Here is a 21,806-nt window from a genome sequence, read left to right on the forward strand (position 1 = left end):
AACTACCAAGCCAATTCTTCACCAGAAAGGAGACAAGCTACCGGGGACCGGTTTCTGGCATTTCAGCCGTCTTCGGCCCGGCTTGCTTGAATCCTGATGGAGCAGTGAGAAAGGGACTCATGTCTGAGTATACCCTGCCACACCTATAGTGGCCAAAAACGATTTAGAAAAGGGGGTGGTGATGAACAGAGTGTCTGAATTGAGCAGACCACTCTTACCCAGTCCAAAGATCAGGGCTTGATCCATCACCGTTATTTATCTCACTGCCCCACCCCGGCTCAGAACCTGGCTATATGCAAATCAGTCTGTCCCTGGCCCAGTGCATCATGGGAACAGGGCAGACTAAACTACCAAGCCAATTCTTCACCAGAAAGGAGACAAGCTACCGGGGACCGGTTTCTGGCATTTCAGCCATCTTCGGCCCGGCTTGCTTGAATCCTGATGGAGCAGTGAGAAAGGGACTCATGTCTGAGTATACCCTGCCACAGCTATAGTGGCCAAAAACGATTTAGAAAAGGGGGTGGTGATGAACAGAGTGTCTGAATTGAGCAGACCACTCTTACCCAGTCCAAAGATCAGGGCTTGATCCATCACCGTTATTTATCTCACTGCCCCACCCCGGCTCAGAACCTGGCTATATGCAAATCAGTCTGTCCCTGGCCCAGTGCATCATGGGAACAGGGCAGACTAAACTACCAAGCCAATTCTTCACCAGAAAGGAGACAAGCTACCGGGGACAGGTTTCTGGCATTTCAGCCGTCTTCGGCCCGGCTTGCTTGAATCCTGATGGAGCAGTGAGAAAGGGACTCATGTCTGAGTATACCCTGCCACACCTATAGTGGCCAAAAACGATTTAGAAAAGGGGGTGGTGATGAACAGAGTGTCTGAATTGAGCAGACCACTCTTACCCAGTCCAAAGATCAGGGCTTGATCCATCACCGTTATTTATCTCACTGCCCCACCCCGGCTCAGAACCTGGCTACATGCAAATCAGTCTGTCCCTGGCCCAGTGCATCATGGGAACAGGGCAGACTAAACTACCAAGCCAATTCTTCACCAGAAAGGAGACAAGCTACCGGGGACCGGTTTCTGGCATTTCAGCCATCTTCGGCCCGGCTTGCTTGAATCCTGATGGAGCAGTGAGAAAGGGACTCATGTCTGAGTATACCCTGCCACACCTATAGTGGCCAAAAACGATTTAGAAAAGGGGGTGGTGATGAACAGAGTGTCTGAATTGAGCAGACCACTCTTACCCAGTCCAAAGATCAGGGCTTGATCCATCACCGTTATTTATCTCACTGCCCCACCCCGGCTCAGAACCTGGCTATATGCAAATCAGTCTGTCCCTGGCCCAGTGCATCATGGGAACAGGGCAGACTAAACTACCAAGCCAATTCTTCACCAGAAAGGAGACAAGCTACCGGGGACCGGTTTCTGGCATTTCAGCCGTCTTCGGCCCGGCTTGCTTGAATCCTGATGGAGCAGTGGGAAAGGGACTCATGTCTGAGTATACCCTGCCACACCTATAGTGGCCAAAAACGATTTAGAAAAGGGGGTGGTGATGAACAGAGTGTCTGAATTGAGCAGACCACTCTTACCCAGTCCAAAGATCAGGGCTTGATCCATCACCGTTATTTATCTCACTGCCCCACCCCGGCTCAGAACCTGGCTATATGCAAATCAGTCTGTCCCTGGCCCAGTGCATCATGGGAACAGGGCAGACTAAACTACCAAGCCAATTCTTCACCAGAAAGGAGACAAGCTACCGGGGACCGGTTTCTGGCATTTCAGCCGTCTTCGGCCCGGCTTGCTTGAATCCTGATGGAGCAGTGAGAAAGGGACTCATGTCTGAGTATACCCTGCCACACCTATAGTGGCCAAAAACGATTTAGAAAAGGGGGTGGTGATTTCGGCCGTTACCGACCGGTAAATGGTCATTCCTGATGTAGGGGCCCTAGTTTACCGATTCGGTAAATTTACCGAATCAGTAAATTTACCGATTCGGTAAAATACCAAATCAGTATTTATACCGATTCGGTAACTTCCAAATGTAGGTGGGACTCTTCTGAGTCCCACAGGCCTCACAGAATCGGTATTTTACCACCCAATCCAATTGGGTGGTAAAATACCGAATCCAGGTGTGCATGCACATGTGTGCATGCACACCTGTGCCATGTGACAGACAGACATGCCCTTAGGGCATGTCTGTGTGCCACATGTCACACGTGCCTGAATTTCGGGGTGCTAGAGGGTGTCAAAGTGACACCCCCTGCACCCTTGCAACAATCGGTATTTACCGAATCGGTAAATACTGATTCGGTAATGCCTATTGATTCCTATGGGCTTCAATGCCCATAGGAATCAATGGGCATTACCGATTCGATATTTACAGAATCGGTAAATACCGAATCAGAACGATTCGGTATTTACCGAATCTGAAATACCTACATCACCCCCCCTCCATTTTACCACTTCTTAAATACCGAATCGGTATGATTCGATATTTATGAAGTGGTAAAATGAATTTACCTACATCGGGCCCTTAGTCTCTTTTATGGAAGTTGAAAATGCCCAGTGGGATGAAGCTGCAGGCTGTAGAAGACGAGGGCTTGACGAGGCCGAATACACCTTTGGCAAGGAGCCACTACATAGGATTTGCTACTATCGAGAAGAACGTAGCAGGAGCTGCTACGAAGTCAGGCTGACTGACAATGCACCTTGAGTGGATCGACAAGCAGGAAGGTCCCCGTCTCCTCTTGGCTCTCAAAGCACTTTTTGGAACAATATCTTCTAAGCCCCAGATTTTAGATGTGGGCTTTCTGGACACATCTAGCACCACTTCCAAAGGTCCAGGACTAGATGACACCACTTTGAGGGCAAAGACATGCTTAGGATGGGTCCAGGTGTGGGTTCAGATGGTTGGAGCCTTTTCTGTCCCTGAGGCTCTGATCAGGAGGCCATCTACCTATCTCTTGAAGATAATCTAGAAGACTTGGGTTCAAAGCAGGGAAGCTGGTCTAGAGCAGCAGGGCAGTCCTCTGAGAGCACAGGGCCGGCTTCAGGCAACAGGTTAGTCCTCTTGGTGCAGCAGGGATGTCCTCTAAAGTACACAGTAGGCCACAGCCAGCAGTGCAGTCCTCTGAAAGTCCTTCGGCAGGTTCAGATGTGAACTGAAGAGTGGGTCTGAGGGTCTTAATTTTATACCTGATGCCAGCTTTGAAGTGGGAGAAACTTCTGGACTTCTGCCCACCCCTCCAACAGAAGTGTCTGATATTTCCTGCCTCACTGCCCTGTTTCCTGACTGGCTGCAGTAACAATAAGCTAGTGTGAAGTTATTTGTATGTGAGCTGAGGCAAATCGCTGAAGTACAAACGGAGATGTGACCAGCTCCATTCCCTCATCCAGTTCAGATGGCCCATCCTGCCAACACCTAGTCCCTCTATTGTGTAGCTGTCTGGGAGGAATGCACAGAGGCCAACTACACCAAGTCATATGACACAGGAAACAGGCTGCAAGCACCGAATCGTTAGGACAAGAAAATACCAATTTTTTAAAAGTGGCACTTTCAGTCTTGTGACTTAAAATCCGACTTTACCATCAATTGATTATAAATTACAATTCCTTAGACACCATACATGACATTTCTACCTGCTCCCAAACAAAAGATATCACTTATTAAATGTAATGAGGTGACCGGTTTAATGTTTTCTATGGGCAAGGTAGGCCTCACAGTAGTGAAAATGAATTGGTGAGTTTTTCACTACCAGGACATATACAACTTAAAAGTATATGTCCAAAATTTTAAATACAGTGCACCCTGCCCCTAGTGGTGTTTAGGGATTGATTTAGGGTGGGACTTATACAAATTAAAAAGTGAGTATTTGGCCTGGCATGGGGTTTGTTTTGCCAGGACCAATTGTCATTTTAAAACTACTCACAGAATTCACTAGCAGGCCTTGGACATGTTTTATGGGGCAACTTAAGTGGGTGGCACAATGTATGCTGTAGGCTCACTAGTAGCATTTACTTTACCAGCCCTGGGTATATGGTATATCAATTTACTAGGGACTTATAAGTAAATTAAATATGCAAATCAGGTATAAGCGAATTTTACCATGTTTTAAGGAGTGAGCACAAGCACTTTAGCACTGGTTAGCAGTGGGAATGGGCACAGAGTCCTAAGTCCAACAAAAAAGAATCCAGAAAAATAGGAGGGGAGAAATTAAAAGGTTTAGCGGAAGACTTCCCTATGGCTAACAGTACCAACACAGGCATGTTGCTGAGAAGTGTCCATAAAGGACTATGTGGACGAGTAAAAAAGTTACAAAAATGTGAATTCTGCCACAGCAGCGCAAACACATGAGAAGGACAAACTCGCTTTCATAACACCACAGTGCAAGCATGTCTTTGAGAGAGGTACAGACATTAATGATCAGATTGCAGACACGTCAATGTAATGATCTGGAATCACCTTATCAATCTGTAGCACAGGTAGACAACCGAAAAAAGTTATTTTGAATCTGCATTATTCCTTTTATTCACAAATATCTCTTTAGGTTGGGTCATCAACCTTTACTAATACTCAGGTAATCATTTGTGCGTATTTAACATGCACAAAAGACCTCTGGTACGAGAGGCCCATCTTGAAGGTCGTAGTAACTTGCAAACACCAGCATGATCTGGTTGATCTACCTTTGCCAATAGCTGTGCGCCAACTGTGATGTCTCCGGCCCACGAGCCCCTCCACTTCTAATGAGGAGTCCGGAAAGGAATCACCAGGCTGGGAGAGATTACGAGCCCTATAGCTAGAGTGCCTCCAACACTACAGTCTTCTGGGAAGGGGGCGTGCAGGGGTGTAACAAACACCCCAGCAGCCCCCATTCTTCAGTATGTGAAGGGTGCCCCCTCAGCTCATCTGTAGAGAGCTGTGAGAGGTTTGCTCTAAAGCAGCTGCAGTGTGCAGCCTGCTCTGAGCTCCTCGGGCTCACCCAGGACTGAAGAGAAAGAAAGTAACGTTACATTGCTTCTCTTCAGTCAGAGCCAGGCCGGAACAAGGATGGGGTGGGGCCCTCACAGTGAGCATTCTCCACAGAGAACTGCTCAGGACCCTGACAAAGGATGGGGGTGGGGCCCCTCAGAGAGAGCATTCTCCACAGGGCACCGCTCTTCTGAGAAGGGAGGAGGCAGCACAGAGCTGACAGGGGCAGGAGAAGTTTTGCAGCTCCAGGAACATGATCTGCTGGGACACATTGAAAGGTAAGCAAGCAATCGAAATGCAATAGGCCTCACATTTGTGAGAGTTAGAGCTATTGACGTAGTAAAGGACAATGTATTTTACCTATGAGTTTTCTGTTTTGAGTGGAGTGAATGGTGTCAAGTGGACATATATGGTTTGGATTGGAATTGTTAGTTGTGGAATTGTGTTCTGTGGATTGGATCTGTGTAGTGAAATTGTTCATTTATTTATAAAGTGTTATATGTGGCATGGTGTGCAGTGTAATTATGTGGATAGTAATTGTGTGGTATTGAGTGTACTGGAATTATGTGGAGCGGGATTGTGTGTCTTGGAGTGGGATTGTGTGTCTTGGAGTGAGATTATCTGGAATGGTATTTTGTGTTGTGTAGTGGTATGCAGTTGAGTTTACTTATGAGGTGTGCTGTTAAATATTGCAGCATGATGTGGAATTTTGTGGTGTAGATTGGCTGTATGTGGCGTGTTGTGTAATTGTGTTATTGGCTTGAATTATGTAGTTTGTTGTTGAATTATTTGGTGTGGAATGGAAATGTGTAGAGTTGAATTTGTGTGACGTGGAAGTGTACGCTGTTGAGTGAAAATTGTGTTGAGTGGTATTATGAGGCATGGTGTGAAGTGTAGTTATGTGGAATGCTGCTATATGGCATAGACTGGATTTATGTGGAGTGTATTTATGCAATATGCAGTAGAGCATTATTATGTGGAGGTAAATTAGGTGGTGCTGAGTGGTATTATGTGGAGTGTAATTATGTTGTGTGATGAATTGTGTGGGGATGCATTGTGGAATTGTATGACGTGTGGAATTATGTGCCATGGTGTGGTGTATAATTGTGCAGAGTGAAATTATGCAGTATGTTGCAGAGTTGTATTTTGTGGAGGGTAATTATGTGTTTTGGAGTTGAGTGTTAATATGTTGTGTGAAGTATAATTATATAGGTTGAAGTGGAATTATGTGTAGTTGAATTGTGTTGTGTGGAGTGTAGTTATGTGGTTTGAAGTGGTATTAAGTTGTGTGTAATGTTATTATCTGATGTGGACATATGTGGTATGGAGGGAGGTGGAAATATGTGTTTTTTTTTATTTTTAGGATTTTAATTATGTGGTATGGAATGTTGTACGGTTAAATTATTTATAGTTGAATTGTGTGGCATGGAATTATGAGATTTTTAAAAGTGCTGTGTGTGGTAGAATGATCATAGCTGCCAAGGTTTCAGATTGCTATGTGTGACATTTTCATATTTTCATTGTAATTATGAGTGACATTTCAACGACTATAAGTGACACTTTCTCGTGAGCAAAATCAAGCAATCAAGAGGTGGGAAACATAAATATCAGAAATTACACCCGTTTGAGCAACTAGAAACTCTAAGAAAGTCACTGAACTAAAGTGCGCTAACAGCAGGCTACTAAAAACTGAGCAGAGTCAGACTGCTTGAATGCCACCCATTATTACAGTTAAATTATGAAAACGTCACACTTACCAATCTGAAACCTTGGCATCTATGAGTGAATCAGTGCAGAAATGTGCTCTAATTAAGGTGTATTCCTCTGCATCCTCATGCTGACCAGCCTGCCAGGTGTCTTTGCAAATTTGCAAGTGCCGAGCAGTTTTCTTTCAACTACATGTTAATGTAACTCTACAAAATAAATACATAGGATGTTCTCTGCAGAAATCAGAGGTTTGCCTGCGCCAGGTTACACTTACTCCATCACTTTAAAAGTTGCAGTTCATTCAAGGTCCAATCAGGCCTCCCATAATGTCGGCTTACTCTGTGTAGAAATGCTGCAAATTTTTTTTTAAAATGCTAATCTGAGGTCAGATTAAACCTTCCAAAAAGAGCTGCTTTCATCTATGAGTAATCAGTCCGTTACTGGGATGCTAAAATCACAGTAAGACCCAGTGACATACCCTCTAGTGCATCCTCATTGATCTTCTGTCTGAGGTAGGGTGCAACTGGGATCTGACATGTTTTAGGACTATGTGGTCTAGACTACCCTGGGCTGAAGTGTTTTGTCCATTTAGTCAGGAGTGTGAGAGGAGGGGAAATTGAGCCTGAAGCAGTATGTGCAGTGGTCCCTCTGATGCTCCCAGACTAGTGTTAGGCCACAACTCCCTGCGCCACGGGAGACACTTAGACCCTCGGTGCAATCAGCTTGTCGGAGGAGCAAAGTCTGTAGGTGCATTAAGAAAACCCCGGCTGGACAGAAGGGGACCTGAGGCCTCTTCTGTGTGTGTGTAAATTTGGCCTCACTGGCCTGTGACCAGCAGGCAGAGGCCAGAACTTGAGAGGCTGGATAAGGCAATATAATAGACTTTTAGAGCATGCCTCTCGATGGACTCTAGTCAAAAGAGGAGCATTAAGGACCACGGGAGGGTCAACAGGCGTTGGATGGCTGCAAGGTGACTGTTCACAGTAACAGGTGGAACTATGAGAGATGACTGGAGGCGCTAACCCTCTGAGGAGCAATAATTCATGGCAGTAAGGGGAGAGGAGGTTATGTCTATGCACTCCAAGAGTATAATGTGCGGTATCAATACAATGTTACCTGGGTACAGTGACGCTTTCGGAAACCATTGTCACACATTTAGCAATTACTCAATGTAACACCCCTAATCAGTGCAGATATATATCTATCGTGCATCTGAAGGAATCAACGCTCTGATAGAGGTAAGAGTTACCAATACACCTAGGTCACAGGAGTTACGGGACCTTCACAATTAACGTTTTTGTTTTTCATTCCGGTATGTCTGCTGCTGAAAGTAGCTATTACCGCCATGTGAAAGTTTTGAAGAAAACAAGTAGGAATCAGCCTGGAAACAGACTCCCACATGCTATTCCTTTAATACTTACTCCTCATTATTTCCGTTCCCCCAATTGTTTCCCCAACAACAAAACAGCAATGAAATTGGGCACTTCAGTGCTGTGATGTCATCTTGATGGAATCTTAGATCCCGGCTCCTCCTTGCAGAGCAGATGTTATTGCACATCGCTCTCCGCAGGGAGGCGGAGGTTATCCCGGGTCACATCACCTACTCCAGAGCTCCAATGCCCTTCTCAAGCCCCTAGCTCCCGCCAGGAACCAGTCCTTGAAGATGTTGCACTCGAAGCGGCTGACATTGTAGGGCTGCCAGTGCATGGTGCACGCGCGCCTGCAACAAATCCTCCCGAGACCTAACTTTATGGACACACTACGGAAATACGGCAAAATGTTGTGGGCAAAGAAAAGGGACATTCATTACAGGACTACCACACAGGCAGCTGTACTGCATAACCAAATTTACTGCATCGCGTTTAGGAGACAGGGGAAGCGCCAGAAAACAGACGGCATCCACATGGAAATAATACTACTCCAGCATTGATTAGCAGCACTGGTACCCGAGGAGGCGCAATGCCTGTTATGCGTGATTTTGCATTTCAGTGCGGTGATGCGGATCACCATACTGAAATGTGTTAGTCTGACGCCAGATGGATGGTACACCCAGGGCTGACTTAGGTGGGGTGGATTTGGAGAAGCTGTGCACGCTAACACTTTTATGTCATGGAGTATAATGTGGACATTTGTCTATTTTTCATTGCAAAAATAATATGGGCTTTTTCTTTACCATCCGGCACTTTTCTGAACAATTTGTTAAGCTAAATTGTATTGTTGCATTGTGTGTGCATGCAGGGAAGAACGAGTGTCTGGCAGACATGCAAAAAATCATCCAACGTCTCAGTATTAATTTCCACACTTCTAAGCAGTAATTCTAATCCTAGAATGAGTTTCATGTTTGCCTTACAATGACAGTTAGTAAAACAAGTATGTACTTTGCGAGCCTGTATAAGTAGCCAAGATTTTAAGGGGACTTGTTTTCATGCAAGGTATTGCTTTTCCCAGTTCACAGAAGGGAGAAAAAACATCTCCAGATAATAATAGGGTTGACAGAATGGTGCGATTGCAGAATATTGATACGTGTGGATCTGGTGAGGGCTGCGGGCAGCAAGTGCTTGATACTCTATTTGCATGAGAAAATACAATATATTTTTTTCATTATCCTCCATTAGTTATTAGTAAGGAAGGGGGAAGACAGCATACGGTTAGTCTTAGGAAGACAAAGAATGCTGTGGTCTGTGGTAGATACCACACAGAAGTCATAAGTATATGTATCAAGAGCTGCCATTGAAAGGAAGTGGAAATGCGCTTTAGACAGTGCCAGTATTGATGGTTACTGAGCGGCTGCAGGCTTCGCTGGGCTGACAGTAGGTGGGGAAATGCTACGCTGTCACTGTAGGTTTAATTTCATGAATTGTGCATTCTCTCTGGTGTTTGTCCTTGGGGTACTTGCTGACTGGTGCTACACATAGGATCAAGTTTGCCTTTGACAGAAGGTATGGTTTAGTGGGGGACATATTGTAAATTAATGTTGGTGTGAGGAAACAAAAATCTCACCCTTTGTACATTTAATATTATTCTGTGCATCATGCAGAGGATGAAAAGTAGCAGGAACAGCTTTGATGCCGTAGAGGCTTGCAGGAAGAACTGTTTTGGGGTGGTTAGTTTAAGATTTTTTTTAACATGTTTTAAACTACTACAGGGGCATTAGGGAGGGCAGCAGCTGAAAGGCTATGTCTTTACTGGTAGGCAGTGGTTAGATGGGGACCGGCCATCAGTCTTTCTGTCGGTGGTGGACAGGGGAGCAGTGGGCGGCGATCACAGGTTCACAGTAACATTCGAGGGGTGGTTTTAAAGGCGGAAGGAAAAGCATTACTGCGGGTATCATAGGGGTGAGAGTAGAATGTAATGGATGCGTTAGTAGCAGGCACAAAGGCTGTGGTCTGTGTTTAGAGGTGGTCAACTGAGCGGGCTTCGCTTCAAGGTGGGTCATCTAGTAGGAGGATCTGTTTGGTGGGCCAGCTGGAGGCAGTGTTATGTAACTTTGCTGGAGGGCGCAGCAACAGTATTTACTGATGTATGTAAATTGCCAGATGAAAGGGCGGATGTGACCAATGGAGGAATCAGAATCCTTTTTTATGGCTGGGGTGAGCCCCTGCAGTATGATGAGACGCTGGAGAGAATGGGGGGCCCCCTCAAGTTTTGTTACGCCACTGGCGGCGTGCGTTCATACTCATCACTTCAGAGCGCTGGCATGTTTCTTAGTGAGGGATAGACATTCACCAAATCAGAACCCCAGAATGTCTGTGAGTGAGGGTTAGGTTCACATTCAATCACATCAGAGTGCAGGCACGCCGAGAGAGGGTCAGGCTCACGTACATCGTGTTAGAGCATAGGCACCGCTTTGAGAGAGGAAGAAAGACAAGACGCGTCTGTAGGAGAGGACAGATCTGCATGCTTCACCCCTAATGCTCACACTTCTTAGTCCATCACCACCCTCTTTTGTACCGCTTTGTTCACCATAAATTGGCAGGGTATGCTCAGACGTGAGTCCCTTGCTCACTTTGCCACTGGATTCAAGCAAGCCTAGCTGAAGACGGCTGTAATGCCAGAAACCGGTCCTAGGAAGCTTGTTTCCGGCCCAGGGAAGGCATGGCTTGGCAGTTCGGGCTGGACTGTTCCCATGAGGCACAGGGTCAGACTGATTTGCATATGGCCATGTCTGAACTGAGGTGGCAGAGTGGGCTAAAGAACAGTGATGGATTAAACCCAGATCTGTTGACTGGGTGTGAGTGTTTGATTGGTTCAGATGCTCCTTCCATCACCACCCTCTTTTGTACCACACTTCTTTGTAGGCAGGACACAAGTCCAGAGTACACACGAATAGATGGAGTCTGCCCACTATTTTCACAGGGTGAATGCCAACCCCCCTGCTAAGTAGTTGGGCTCCAGTGTGGTAAGCTGAACTTGCCTCGGTGTAATTTTCCAACACCAGGACACCTTCAGCAGCCCATCAGCTCTTCTTTTATTGTAGTGCAATCCTGCCAAGGGTCTATCTACAGCCTCACACCTAGATGCCCGCGCAGTGTAGGGGAAACAAAGGCACACAGCTTATCACTTCACCAGCATTTTAAGAAAAACTACGATTCGGAAGCTAGCTTTTGATGTTGTTCAATTAAAGATGAGCATGCACTGTAAGAATGTCAGCCGTATCAGACTGTGTGAGTATTTACATGAATAGCCGTTTAAATACCCATTTTGTTATTTAATTCTTTTATAGATGCCACTTCTTGTGATGCCACGGGCAATGTCATTAACAGTGATGTAACGATGTGATGTCACTTGCATACTGTCCAACTTAGTTAGGCCTCCCACTTCTTTTTTTGAGGATTTATCCCCTGTTATTAGGTTGCAGAGGCAGAGACAAACATGGATCTCAAAAGAGCTCACAAGCCTCTGTGATAGGAAAAGACACCAAGTTACCTCGTCTAACAGGTGAGTGCATGCATTTTGTGTAGTGGGATCTCACCTGTCGGGGGTGTTGATCCTGTTTCCTGCTTTGTTCGATCTACAACTGATTAATAAGAAAAGAAATTTGATTATTTATTGAAAATATTGTCTAGTTTAGAAAGGGAAGACAAGACATGACACAGTGCTTACAGATTTGCATTATCATGCAGAGTAGCTGTTGAATTCCTCAATTCCATGTGTACTTAGCGTATTCCACCCAAGTTTTGACTTGCCATTTTCAGGCCCCAGAGTGGCCCATTCCGCCATTCAACCATCCTCGGAAAAGACTTTCATCAACAATCATGTAATGCTCAGTTTCCCACACAAGTTCATACATAACACGTCCACAGTGATCTCTTCCCTTGTGCTCAAGAGCGGTCTGCAGCAAGCTACCTTCCGCCCCTTTCTGAATTACATCCTGTTATAAGCTCTGCTTCACAGTTCTTCCCTGACAAGATCCTCCTGATTCACATTAGTGCACAACTCTGTACAAAGTCCCTGAAGTCCAGTTAACCAGCTACTACCATCTGTTAGCGGGGAATTCTGAAATTATTTGAGCTTCCTCCAAGTTTAATGCGCTGAACCAGGGACCTGAGCCAGAAATGCTCAACTGGAACATAAACCTAGGCGATTCCCAGGTCACACAACAACCATCTGTAACCCGACCTCAGCTCAGACCTTTGGTGTCCTCACCACCCTGGGCACCCGCCAATGAGTACGCCACACATGGAACTTAGTATGACATGTTTTTATTCATGGACATGTAACTGCGAACTCAACATTCTAAACCAGCCTTCATTTCATTCCACTCTAACAATTAAGTCACAGCTCTTCGGAGATCATATTTTGGTCATAAGAGCACGCAGGACACTACATCTCCCCCTTTGTTAAGTAAAAAAGTAAAAAAGAAATTACAAAATATAGACAAATGTACAATTAGATCTCTTGAATTAATCTTTTTGGTGCTTTAATTGTTCAATCTCATCTTTTTTTTTATTCCAGAGTTTTATATAGCACAAACTTGAGCCGAAGGTATCAGGTATCAGAGAGATTAACATGAGAACCAGTTGTGTTACACAAGGAAACATTATTTTTTTTGTTATGCACGGGGAGAATACGTGATTTGCTCAGAATCACAGAATGTTGAGCGTCATTGCAGCGACTTCAAACCCGGTTCCCCAGATTTGCGCTCAACCGCACTAGTCGTTAGGCCACAACCTCTCCATCTTGTCTTGGAAACTGGGAACTGTCTCCATCAATGTCTACGATCTGCGTTAATGGTGCGGAGGCAACAGCAGTCACAAATGCGTCAGATCCAGAAATGAGAAGAGTCTCAGGTAATAACCTTCCCAGGGCGCTGGGCAGTCACCATGTGTCACTTGAAAAGGTTCTGCATCAAATGAAGCATCGCTTTTCTTTTATTAATCTGCTGGGCGAGCACTCAAACTCCTTTCGTAAAGACGATGCTCTTCGCATGTCGTCTTTTGTCAGCATATGCTTTCATCTTTTGTTTATGAACCAAGTCCTTCTCATGAATTTTCCCTCTCTGATAGATCCACTGAGGTACCTTGGTTGTCAGTGCTTTCCCAAACATCAGTGTTGCAGGACTTTCACCTGTGGTCAAGTGAGGTTTTGAACAAAAAGTTCTAAGGGTATTGTTTAGCACAGTTTTTAAATTGAGCTTCTCAAGAGTAGTGTGATGCACACCTTTCTTTAGTGTAATCATGAAAGTGCTCAACTTGTCAGTTGGCCTGTGGCCACAGAAAGGTGCTCTGGTGATGCTATTAGGAATGTATGACGTTACAACGCATACATTTTTACAACGCATGCACTTACAACGCAGTTTTTACATCGCAACATCCACTACAACGCATTCCATTACATCGCATGACACTACATCGCATTTTTCAAAACTACCTTTACAACGCATTCCATTACATACTACCTTTACAATGCATACCATTACAATGCATACCATTACATTGCCTTTAATGTAAGTATTGGATAGTATAGGGGCAAAAATTACTATTCTAACTCCACGGGGTGCAAGAATTACTATTCTAACTCCAATGGTATGCGTTGTAATGGTACGGGTTGTAATGCCTGCGTTGTAGTGACATGCAATATAGTGTCATGCGTTGTAATGGTATGCGTTGTAGTGCCTGCGTTGTAGTGTCATGCATTGTAAAGGATATTACATTGTAATGCCTGCGTTGTAAGTGTAGTGCGATGTAATGGTTCCATTGTACATGTTGTTTCCCGCTATGAGAAATCTTCGAACTCTCGACTGTTAAAAAGCAGGCCATTGCCAGATTTCAAAATGGCTGGAAAACCTCATGGCACAAATATACCATCTAGTCCCTCAATGACTAGGTCTTGAGTGGTAGATGAGAAGTCTTCAATTAATGTAAATCATGAATACTTGTCCACAATCCCCATCAGGTGTTGTCCATTGTCAAGTGGACCGAAAAAGTCCATGGCTACCCTCTCCCATGCATGCTTCAGGAGTTCTGACATGTTTAAGTTGTGTTCCGTAACTTTTGTAGAAAGGCAGTTGCATAGATGACAGTCCTTTAATTCCTTTTCAACCTGCTCATCAAGCTATAGAAACCAGACTAAGTCTCGGAGAGCTTGTTTTGATGCAACGATTCTACGATGTCCTTCGTGGGCCACTTCAATCATTTTGTGTCGCAGACTTTCCGGATTCAAGATTTTGACTCTCGCAGTATAACTCCTTCCTGAGGTATGGGCAGTTCACCCTTGACATTTTTGTATTTTTAATATTCACCATCACTGTTGATAGGTCGAGGGTGTTGGTTCCACAACTGATGTGTAATTATATCCTTCAACTTTAGCATGTAACTATCATGGCTCATGGTAGGGATAATCTGAGCTAGCAAAATGGCAGCTGTTGTGTTTGATTTTACAATGAAATTGAAAAAGGTTTCAGCTGTCTTGGATGGATTACTGTGACCCAGTATAGGTCACTCTGGAAAAGCAGGGTTGTGGTCCTTCACTGGATGATGCACAATGTTATAATTGTACTCCTGCAATTGTAGTCCCTATCGTTCAATATGAGGAGACATCTTGGCCTTTGAATCGCCAAATATAGTCAGTAAAGCTTGATAATCAGTTACCAGCGTAAAAGGCCTTCTGTACAGGTACACCTGTATATATTCACAAGCCCATGCCATAGCTCAGCTTTCTTTTTCAGGTTGTGAATAAGGACACTCTGTTTGCTACAAACTCCTATTTACATATGCCACAATAGGCCATGGAGCAATTAGGTGTCCACTGTGCTATGTAAGGATTGCGCCTAACCCAACTGGGCTAGCGTCAACAACAAACTTTGTATGAAGTTTCTGAGTGAAATATGCCACTTCAGTAGCATTCTCAATGGCTTGTTTGATTTTCTTAAAACTTTTCTCACATTCATGTGACCAATGAAATGAAACATTCTTTTTCATCAAGTCTCTTAATGGAGCACTTACAGGGGCAAAGTCTCATTTGTATCTGGAAAATTAACTGGCCATGCCAAGAAATTCATGCACCATAGAAACATCTTATGGGGGATCAGGATTTGACATTGCTTGCACTTTAGCAGGATCGATTGTCATTTTAAAAAAAATAGATTTTAATAGCATTTTCAGTAGTACAGGTATCAACCATCGGGACTTGGTATCATGTGATGGTATACACTTATTATGCAGTAAGATGTTGCACAAGAAATCATATTAAAAACATGATAAATCACTTATGTAAGGCATTTGTTCACCAATCCATGATCAGTGTAGCTCATCCCTCGCAACTTCATAACAATTTTAGAACCGTCGGCAGAACCGAGTGTCATACCCCCATTGAAAAAATATAGCCAAACAATTTTAGCTTTGTTTTATGGAACTCACACTTGTCTGTATTCAAAGTCAAACGTGCATCAGCAAGTAAACAACATACTTGTGTGAAACCAATATATCATCGCTATAATAGAACGCATTTATGACAGGCTGTATGATTCATCAAATGATGTTTTGAAAATGCTCTGCAGCCGATGACTCACCAAAACGTAGTCTTTTGTATCAAAACAAATCAAAATGTGTAGAAAATGTTGTTATGTACCTGCAATTTTCTTTGAGTTCCAACTGATGATAACCTTTATTCAAATCAAGGTGAGAAAAGATCTTTGCGTCATTTAGTTGCATTATCATGTCAGCAATGTGTGGACCTGGATGTCGTTCTTGTTCAATTACCTTGTTTGCCTGACGCATGTCTACGCATATGAGTACACCTCCTTCACTGTGCTTTTTTGGGCACTACCACTATGGGAGATACTCCTGGCGTTGGACTAGTAGAACACTCAATGATATCATGCTAAAGTAATGATTCAAGTTATTTTTCAAAAATGTCTGGTAAATAAAAAGCAATTTGCCTATGTCTTTGAGCAACAGAACGGATGTCCTCATTAATATTCAACTTTACTTTCATGGTTTTAAGCTTTGCCGTATCATGAAACAACTAAGGGACTTGACTTACTATTTCGTAGTGATCATTCTTGTTGAAGTTCACAGAAATCTGCCCCATATCAGCAGCTGTGCTGAAACTGAGTAGAAAAGGGGTTACCCAAAAAAACTTCTAAATCATTCAAAGAAACGTGCAAGATTCACCCCTAGGGAAAATCTCCTTCAGAAAAAGGAAAAAGGTGAACTAAATAAATTGGTGTGTGTTACAACTTTTGGGTCACACACGAACCAATTCAAACGTATTATTTTGAATAATTGGTATCTATTGGAAAATTTGGAACATTCGTTGGAAAAACCCATTTTCGCCATGCGCAAAAACATGAGCATTGGCCAACAATTGATAAAAGCAGACAGCTACATCCCCAAACAGAAGAGTGACTTGATAGCACAGTGGAATTTAAAACCTATATGCAGGCACCATAAGTGTGGCAATTGTGTATCATGTTCAACTACATTGGAAGGTAACGTGTTTGACCATGACGGGGTCAAATGGAAACATAAGATGTTTACAAATTGTAAGACCAAGAATGTAATCTATGCCGTGGTGTGTCCCTGCAACAGAGTGTACATTGGCAAAACTTGTCAACCAATAAATGTACGAATCACGCAACATCGTTCAAGAATCAAGAAAAAAGTAGTATCTGCACCCATGGTTGAACATTTTTTGAGTAACAACCATGGGGAAAATGATTTCAAGTGGACAGTACTTTCATGGGTTGATCCTAAACATCAATCACCAAATGTTGAGGCTGCACTTTTGCGTAAAGAGGCGTACCTAATTATGAGGTTTAACAGTGTAAATAATGGTCTGAATTGTTTGAGTGAAGTGAATAGGATATAATTCCCTCCCACACTTCTAATCTATAAATAAAACCCAATGTCGTTTTTTTGTACAAATACACAATGTTCAATATGAGCACTACAATTCCCATAATTCATAGCTGTCACATTGCATGCTTCTGACATGCTTGATTGGTTTTTCACATCACGTGACCGGATTGTGGATTGTTTTACCACAACCGCGCTTGCTCGCTGTTGCCCCAAACCGCTGGCGATAGAAATTGACATCACGTCAAGTTCAACAACTAACGGAAAGACGCTTGCTCCGCACTTCCAGTGCAGACTCGATTCCTTAATCTAAAACAACGAGTCAAAATGCTGATTCCCTCGCGTTGGTTTTTACAGGATACAGTCTCTGGCCATTTAATAGAAGTAACTACCTCCCGCCTAACTGACGTCTTGAAACAAGTATAGAAATTGACACCGCGTCAAGTTCTACAACTAACGGTTAGACGCTTGCTCCGCACTCCCAGTGCAGACTCGATTCCTTTATCTAAAACAACGAGTCAAATTACTGATTCCCTCGCGTTGGTTTTTACAGGACACAGTCTGTGGCCATTTGATAGAAGTAACTACCTCCCGCCTAACTGACGTCTTGAAACAAGTAAGCCATTTGCCGTCCTTCCGCGGCTCTTAGCGTGTAAGTCAGTGCTTGCTTTCGGTTGTTGTATTAAAATTCCGCCCAATATTATTTTTCAGATACACAAAGAGCATTCGACATTGGGAGTTTATTTAACTCGTTCTTCGAGTTTTATTTGGATGTACCGACAAAAATGTAAGGTAAACTCATTAGATTCTGACTTCGCCCACAGACTCGGGTGCAGTCTACATTTCTGATTTAGTATACTCAAACGATATTTCACTCTTTCGCAGGTTGACACCCACGCTAACTGATGACATTCTAAAAAGACCAAGAAATCCCTGGTCTTGCAAGGTATGCTGCATCTTTTGATGCGTTTTCTTTAAATAGTTACCTTGATTCAACAAGAGACGACTCTCTAAAAATACCCCCCCCCCTTTTTCTCTTTCTATAAACAGTTCCTGTGGATAGGACTTATCCTGCCCTGAAGAGAGTCCTGTGATTAATACAGTGGGACTCGAAACGCGTCGGCATTTAGTTATTTATTACTTGTGCAAATTTTGCCATCGGCATTCGTCACATTCCTGGTGTCAAACAATATCGAACTTTAGCAACATTGGAACAGGAATGTTGGGTGGTATTAAATAAGGTTTACCCCCTGGAAATCAAATTATGGGTCAATCGCAGTTCTTATGTACTGTTCTTTGGCAACTGTTTAATGATATGTTCAATTTGATTTGTTTTTTGAGAGCACATTTGTATTGTATGTTTATTCCTTACACATTATTTGTATATATTGTTTTTTCTTTTTCAACAATGATGTATGGTATAATGTGAAGTTGATGATGATCTCTCCCTGGCTTGAAATGTTTAATGTTTTATAACTCAACAAAAAGTAAATGACATAAATCAAGTGTTTGGGTGAACTAATAAATGGTGGTTTACCCTTCTTTATGCATTAATTGTTTCTTCAATCACTAGCAGAGGCATAGGTAAAATTCCCCTTTCGTATCACTTAAAGGCCCAACCTACCCTCTTTCCCCTAGGGCCAAACCCCTCCTTTTCTTTAATGAAACTGAGTGGAAAGGCAGTAGACACTGGGCCTTGAAGCAAATGTCTGGGTGCTTGTACCTTTGTTTTCTTGTGTTTCACTGTCACAGCAAATGAACCTTAACTTTTTAAGGGGGTTAATGCAGCCCATGTATGCACCTTGATTTTTGATGGTGTAAGTTGCGGTAATGGAGACAAGTCATCATATTTATCCTCAGGCATAATGTTTATTGATCCGCTACTGTCCATAATGAAAGGTATCAAACAACCATTTATTTTCAGGATAATCTTCAGACAATTTTTTTTTTTTAAACCTTTATTGAATTATTCAAAGCATTACAGGTGCAGGCCTACAACCACAACCACAGGGGCCGGCCGCAAACTTAGGGAGTAGATTCAGGTAGCATGCACATATATACGACCGCGTAATATTAACGAGACAAGCATAGCATGTGATTGTATGTGCCACTAAGCGAAGGATATCAAAGGTTTCATTTTTTTTAATTATGAAGAAGCAGTAGTGGCTGCACTATCGATGGCGTCACACCATGGAATAAAATTAAGAAGAGATGGGGGGGGACGTACGCCGCATTGCAATCAGGACCAGGTGATGAACAATACGCCCGCCGAGGCTGACAAGGAATAAAAACAGTATATTAGCGAGCGATTTAGCTAGAGCATCATCCCGAAAACCCACCCTCCGAAGACAGTGAGGCATAGGTAAGTATAGACGCCAGATAGAAAAAGAAATGAGATAAAGAAAGACAGCCAACCTACTGAAGAGGAAGGAAAGCCCCACCAAAAGAGAAAAAGAGGAGAAGAAAGAGACCATAGAACAAAACAAACTAAAACAATAAACCCCCCCTCCAGCACCCGCCACCCTGCACCCCTGTAATGGCTACGGCCAACCCCACTAACAGCGTGCCTTACGCCCCGGAACTGCCCTAAAGAAAGGAAAGAAAGCGGAGGAGGAGAGCAATAGGCACACTCCCGGCCCCCATTACCCCCCACCAGCAGCAACCTCCCCAAAATTCAATGTCGACTGTTAAAGCGAGTACTGAACACATACATGGGGAGAGCTCCAACAAAAACCTCCCATCTCCCAGTAATATACACAGTGCATATCCGGCATAAAGCACATAGAAGAGCTAACCCCGAATGTCAAAGTCAACCCTGACCAGTTCGGTTCTTCACGAAGGCCCATGTTGCCCAAGCCACAGCAATCACGAAGAAAGCGAAGCATCCAAGACAGTTCAAGACAATGGCGACGGTTCGAGGAGAGGAGACAAGATGGCAGCATCCGAAAATTCGACAATAGAGGATGAAGAAGGAAGACGAACCTCTCCGATAGTCACTGAAGAACTGTCCGTGGCGGTAAAAACCTTTAGCAACAATATTCCGTCGAACAGGAGTGGAGCAGGGAAAGCCAACGACGATCACAAGTGCACCATCCATGAGGCCAGAGTCATCAAAATAGGCTAAAGCAGGCTTCCACCCGGGATCTCTAAATGGTACGGAGAATAATCCACGTGGTCCAAGGCATGCTGACAGCTTGTCGGAATATCCACGTCCAGTTCCAAGTGTACGGTATCCAGCATTACAGACATTCGTTGGCACAGGACGGCGAAGTGAGAGCGGAGCGCCCCAATGGCGGCCATTACGGACCTCAGCGATGGTGTGCCATCAGTCCCCCCCATCTCCTCCGGCATGAGACGAGGCAGGATTTGGACCCCTGAAACACCGTCCAGGAGTCAGGCGCACACGGAGCTGATGACAACAGCGAGTGCTCACACAACAGGCAGAGTCGGTATTTTGCCATTCGCGGGGGCCAGCCCGTCAACCCCGGCTCCCCAGGGGGTCACCGGGCATAGGACCCCGGATCGCGGTCACCGATATCACATGCGTCACTGTGCCGTGTCCTTGGATTAAGCCGGTCACTCAGTTGCCAGCTGGAATTAGAAGGAGTGGACCGAGGTCGGGAGACCGGAAGCAACCCTGGTCCCACAGCCGATGTTGATCACTTCCAGCCCGGATGGGCCAGAAATCGAGGTCCCGGCGGAAGCCCTGGAATAGGCCGAGAAGTAAATTCGGCGTAACTTCGTCACCCGGTAAGTTGGAAAGTCCGGGTTTGCACCGCAGGAGTCAGAAGCCCTTCATACGTGTGGGAGTCCGGCGTGTGTGAAGGATAAAAGGCAGGATATACGAGCTGCCGGTGGAGGTCGGCGGGGCCGGGAGCTTATGTGGCCATCTTGGATCGTGGCGTAGCTCCTCCGACTTCAGACAATGTTTGAATGGCTTTGATGCTTTGGCATGTCGAATTTTATTTGACTGACATTTTTCTTCACATACGGCCAATCTAACATGCTCATACTTTTCTGAGGCAAACTTCGACATGGCGCAACCATCTTCTTCACTTTCACTTGATACAGAGAGAGAAGAACTGTTTCACAATGGTTTATATGACAATCAACTTCATTTAGAATCGATTTGTCTTAACAGATGTTGCGGCTTGGCATTATGGGTGCTCGTCGAACGTTCCTTCTGGAATGGTCTGGTGGCCATTTTGTCTTCGTGCTGTGACAAACTCACTTTTTACTTTGCTTTAAAGCTCTTCACAAAATGGTTTTCCTTCCCACCGCCTTTAGACATCTTTCTAACAGCTGGACATTTATCTTCATGTGGAAACAAAACTCCACATCTAAAACACAACTTCTTTTTAAGTGTTGACATCCCTTTGTATTCCTCAGTCTTTTGCTTTGGTTTACTTTTCAAACTCATGACTCATTCATTCTGGATACCCCTTGGCTTCATGTCAGTGGCTTGCCTATCAGCAAGCTCTTCAGCTCTGGAAACAAATAACACTCGCTCCAGACTGAAAGCTTCTCTCAGCATTTGTCCTCTGAACGAATCTGACAAGCATCCATCAATAACTCTAAGATGTATAACTTCTTGATCATGAAATTCATTAAACGTACAGTGTTTGATGAATGTGTTGAGTCACTCCACAAATTCATCAATGGTTTCACCAACTTTCTGTCAATCTTGACTGAAAATAGATCTTTCATATTCAGCACTGGACATTGGAATAAACCTGAGATGCAAAGCTTCTTTAATGTGACAGTATGTCACTGGTTCGTCAGTTCGTTGTATTATCTTTATGACTTTTTTTACACCATCACCA

At 44.0% G+C, this 21,806-nt stretch overlaps 1 protein-coding gene across 12 annotated transcripts in view; it reads right to left on the bottom strand.

Moving 5' to 3' along the window:
* Positions 1–21,806, bottom strand: part of LOC147702483 (uncharacterized) — a 203,202-nt gene that overhangs the window by 160,242 nt on the left and 21,154 nt on the right. For all 12 annotated transcript variants that reach the window (XM_086931113.1, XM_086931114.1, XM_086931109.1 and 9 more), the window contains exon 2: positions 11,658–11,702. In XM_086931113.1, coding sequence (XP_086787239.1) covers positions 11,658–11,702 — 45 coding nt within the window. The remainder of the gene's footprint in view (positions 1–11,657; positions 11,703–21,806) is intronic.

The sequence above is a fragment of the Lissotriton vulgaris genome, chromosome 7 (genome assembly GCF_964263255.1).
Source record: "Lissotriton vulgaris chromosome 7, aLisVul1.2, whole genome shotgun sequence".
NCBI classification, from domain to species: Eukaryota; Metazoa; Chordata; class Amphibia; order Caudata; family Salamandridae; genus Lissotriton; species Lissotriton vulgaris.